The sequence below is a fragment of the Lipotes vexillifer genome, unplaced genomic scaffold (assembly GCF_000442215.2).
Source record: "Lipotes vexillifer unplaced genomic scaffold, Lipotes_vexillifer_v1.1 scaffold4, whole genome shotgun sequence".
NCBI classification, from domain to species: Eukaryota; Metazoa; Chordata; class Mammalia; order Artiodactyla; family Lipotidae; genus Lipotes; species Lipotes vexillifer.
Window position 1 is genome coordinate 4,709,560 of NW_006785876.1, and position 4,326 is coordinate 4,713,885.

The window sequence follows — 4,326 nt, forward strand, 5'->3', positions numbered from 1 at the left end:
GGTGGGGGGGGTGGGGGGGGGAGATGGGAGGTATGCGCTGGGCAGCTGCTGAGGGAGGAGGTGGGGCGCTGCTGTGAGAGGCACAAAGCCCTCCCCGCCCTGCAGTGAGGGAGGGGCAGGGTGGCAGAGTTCACACTCCTCTCGTCCATCGGCAGCCCCCCTTCTTTGACCTTGGGACTGTGGGCTGATGTGCAGTGCACAATGTCTGGGACTGGCTAGGGTCCAGGCAGGAGAGTTGCTCAATGCACGCTGTGTGGGGATGGGGGTATGTGGAGCAACCTGTCTCCAGCGTCAGTAGCAGAGAAGTCAAAGCTGAGGAGAGCCCAGTTTTGTTGGTGGCAGGGGCAGTTGGGGGTCTGGTCCGTCTACCTCTGTTCACTTTTCCGGCTGACTGGAGTAAACACGGGCTTGGGCTGAGTTCTGAAGCTGGTGAGGCCACATGCCGCTGCTCTGGGCTCAGCGGAGGCAGGGGGAGGGCTGAGGCTTTCATTCTCTCTCTCAGCTCCAAAGGCCTGCCTCTCCTCCCACACTATCCACCCTCACCACATCTGCCTTTGGCCAAACTCCATCGGTTCGCCAGGGAGCTTTGAAACAGGTTTCTGGGCCTCAACTCTGACCTACAGAATCTAGGGAGTAGGACTCAGGGCTCTGTTTTCTTAAAAAGCACCCCCAAGTCACGTTGCGCCAAGCATGCTGGAGTACCACAATAAGCAGACTGGAATCATAAAGGGCCACTGCCCTGGGAAGGGAGCAGGAAGGTGTGAGCTTCCCCAGACCCCTCCGCTTGGTGACACCCAGCACTGTTTCTTCCCTCTGAGATAGACTGGGAGAGTGTCACTGCTGTCCCCCTCCCATGGTGTCCTCAGGCCTACAGGGCCAAGCACACAGAGGCTATCCAGTGACCGTGGGCTGATTGAATGAGCACAGGATCACATGGGCAAATGGATGAATACTCATTGGGCACAGGCATCCAGGAGAGGCCAGAAAGGGTGTGGGAGGACTTCCCGCTCTCTGAGGAAGGAGGAGCTTGAGCCCAGCCCTGGCCCTCCCCAACATGGAGCCAGATGGGGAGGGGCTTTGAAATAGAAAACCCAGCATGCCCAGGCCAGGGTGGGCTTGGCAGTGATCCTTAGGGCAAACCTGTCCCTACTCTGAGGTTCACAGCTCTGCTAAAGGGCAGAGGGTCCTGAGTTTCTCCACGTGGGAGGATGGGAGGCCGGTGAGGCAGTGGAAAGAATTCTGAGCTCTGGGCTACCCTGGGTGGTGTGCTTTGTGACTTGGGCATGTTGATGCTTCTCTCCAAGCCTCAGTTTCCCAGTCTGATATTATCAGCGATGCCTGATTTCCAGCTCTCATCCCTCACGTAATGGAAGGGGAGGGCTTTGAGATGAAAGGAGAGAGGGTTCCAGCTATGATCATCTAATGTGGGCACTGTGAGCAGAGGATCCATCCTATGGATGGGGCTTTTCCTGAGAGACCCAAGAACTGGCCAGATGGCAAGGGAAAAGGTGGTTCTAACAGGGATGCCCGAAGTGTCAGAGATGGGACAGGGAAAACAGGCAGAGGTTCTGCTGAGAAAGAACGGCTTGGTGGGGTTGAAGGATATCCCTGCTGGGTAGGATGTATCTAGTGCTGGGTGGGTGAGTTCTGAGCCAGACAGGATAAAAACATAATCAGAACACGCCCCAGAGTGTGCTGGGGTCCTGTCCAGTGTCTGATGCTATTTTGTCTTGCATCACTCCTCCCCACTCCATCAAGGCCTCACTGATGGTCTGATTGTGAGGAAGATTATGGCAGTTAAGGAGGGGAGAAGTCACAGCCTCGAGCAAATCTTGGCCTTGGGGATTCCTTCCCCTCCACCAGCCTTTGGGCTGACTGCACAGAGACCTCAGCTGGAAGAGCCCCTTCTTTCCCCAGCCCCCGCCCCCGGCCCATAGGTGTGGCATCCAGGAGTTTCTGGGGTTGAGGAAGGAATCAATGATCTTCAAACCAGAGTGAAGAGGGTGGGGGTAGGAGGTGGGGGGCAGGGTGGGGAGGGAGCTAACATTTATCAATCAACTGCTATAAGCCAGACTCATTGCTAACATGACCTCATTTATGGTCACAGCCTTTGTGGAGAATGCATTATCCCCATTTAATTTCCTAATCTAAAGATTTCACACTCCATGAAAACAAGGACCAGATCTGTCTTGCTGATCCACAAATTCACAGCCTCTAACACAGCGGCCAAGGCAATAGACATTCAAGGACTTCTTGAATGAATGAATGAATGAATGAATGAATGAAAAACCCTTAAGAGGCTCAGTGTTTATCAAGAAAGAGAGCCATGTAAACACATGCTTGTGAAATAGAGGGTGGAAGGTTCTGTAATGGAAGGATGTGGGAAAACAAGTAGAGTGATGAAGTCGGCTTGGTGGGTGGACAAGAAGCTTTTGGGGAAATGAGCTGTTTTAGATGGGTCCTGGAGGAAGAATAGGAATTTGTCATGTCAACAGAGAGAGTGAGAGGACCCCCTGGGCAAAGGAAACTGCCTAGGAAAAGACCCAGAAGTGTGAGATGCATGAGGCATTTAGAGAACTGCTGGAATGTAAGTGGGGGACCAGAGGGTGCTGCTCAAAGTGAGGTTGGAGCACAAGGTAGGAGTCAGATCATGGGGTGGGGTGGGGACAAGTGGGGGGGTGGGGATGCTCATGTGCCAAGCCAAAGATTGAAACTGTCTCCTGAGGACTGTGGGACCCACCATAGGTTTCTGCAAGTTTGAAGCTATCTCCTGAGGACTGTGGGACCCACCATAGGTTTCTGCAGGTTTGAAGCTGTCTCCTGAGGACTGTGGGACCCACCATAGTTTTCTGAAGGTTTGAAGCAGGCAGAAATAGGATCAGATTTAAGTTTCAGGAAGATCACTTGGGCAGCTGTAAGAAGAACGGATGGGCAATGCAGAATGGAAAAAGGCTGATGGCTGGGGAACCACCAGGCAGGACGGGGCTGTGCCCATGGGCATAGGGCAGCAGACACAGATGTTCAAGAGGAATGCCTGGCAGGACTCCCTGAGAGTCTGGATGGCACCTGAAGGTGTTGGAGCCCCTCCAGGGCTTCTGGTCTGCATGGGTTATGTTTAGGAAAACAGAGGCCCTGTGTGTTCAAAAGGCTAACAAAGTGCCGGATACCATCAGTACCATCCCACCAGGAACAAAGCCATGTCAGCCCTAATGGGGCCTGGTGCATTGTGGGTGCCTGGGGATGTGTGTGATTGACAAGGGCAGAGCTAGAGAAGACACAGCAGCTGAGGTCCTGGTGAGATGGTCAGGCCTTTTGAGTCTGGAAGGAAGGGGGCTAAGGGGAGATGTGGCAAAAATCTGGAAAACCAAGGACATGCCATCACATTGCCAAGAATTCTCTCTGCACAAATCTTCAAAGGATAAAACTTAATCAAGTGAAAAGAAACTGCCTTTCATAGGCTGGCTGTGAGTTTTTGGAGGAAGTGTGGACTCAAAACATACCTACAGAGGACTGGAAAATTCCTGGCTGACAGGCAGGTGGGAAGGGGGCTGGAGCTCCAGGGGCCCAGCCTGCACTTCAAGGGGTGGAGGACAGCCTGAACTTTGCCCTTGTCTGACAGGCTCTGGTGGCCCTGGTGGCCAGCTCCCTGGCTGCAGAGGAACTGTGCCCTGTGAGGAGGCACTTGCTGTCTCTCTCTGGACCTGGTTTCCTACATGGTGGCTATGATGGCTTGCAGTTGTCATTTTCTTCTGTTGATTGAACTAGAGTTGCCTCTGGGTTTCAGGAAACACATAGGATACAGAAGAGTGGGGGTAAAGGGAAGACTGGTAGACAGAAAAGCCACCAGGATCAAGGCCTGGGACCTCAGGGGACGTGGAGCATGAACACAGTTAGTCATCAGAGATTTATTGAGCACTTACTAGGTGCCAGGGACCATTCTAAGCCCTGGGGACAGAGCGATGAGCAAAACAGCCCCAGCATGTGCCCTAGTGGAACTCACAGTCTCATGGGCCTCCTAGCCTGGGAGTGCAGTCAGGCCTTCTCCGGCCCAGGATGGGGGGGTGACCTCAGTGGGTCCCTGTGTGTGCCCCTTGCAGGTATTCTCCGTGGCGCCCCCGTTTGAGGTGAATGGTCTCCCACGAGCCGTGCCCCTGAGCCTGCCCTACCAGGACTACAAGAAGGATCTCTCCGATTACCGCGAACGGGCTCGGCTGCTCAACAGGGTCCGGAGGGTGGACTTCTCGCACATGCTACTTGCCACCCCGCAGGTCCCGCTGGCTCCTGTTCAGCCCCAAACGAATGGGAAGGAGGAGGAGGAGGAGGAGG

General features: G+C 54.3%; 1 protein-coding gene across 1 annotated transcript in view; it reads left to right on the forward strand.

Moving 5' to 3' along the window:
- Positions 1-4,326, forward strand: part of TTBK1 (tau tubulin kinase 1) — a 36,095-nt gene that overhangs the window by 29,188 nt on the left and 2,581 nt on the right. The window contains exon 13 of the mRNA XM_007458317.1: positions 4,098-4,325. Coding sequence (XP_007458379.1) covers positions 4,098-4,325 — 228 coding nt within the window. The remainder of the gene's footprint in view (positions 1-4,097; position 4,326) is intronic.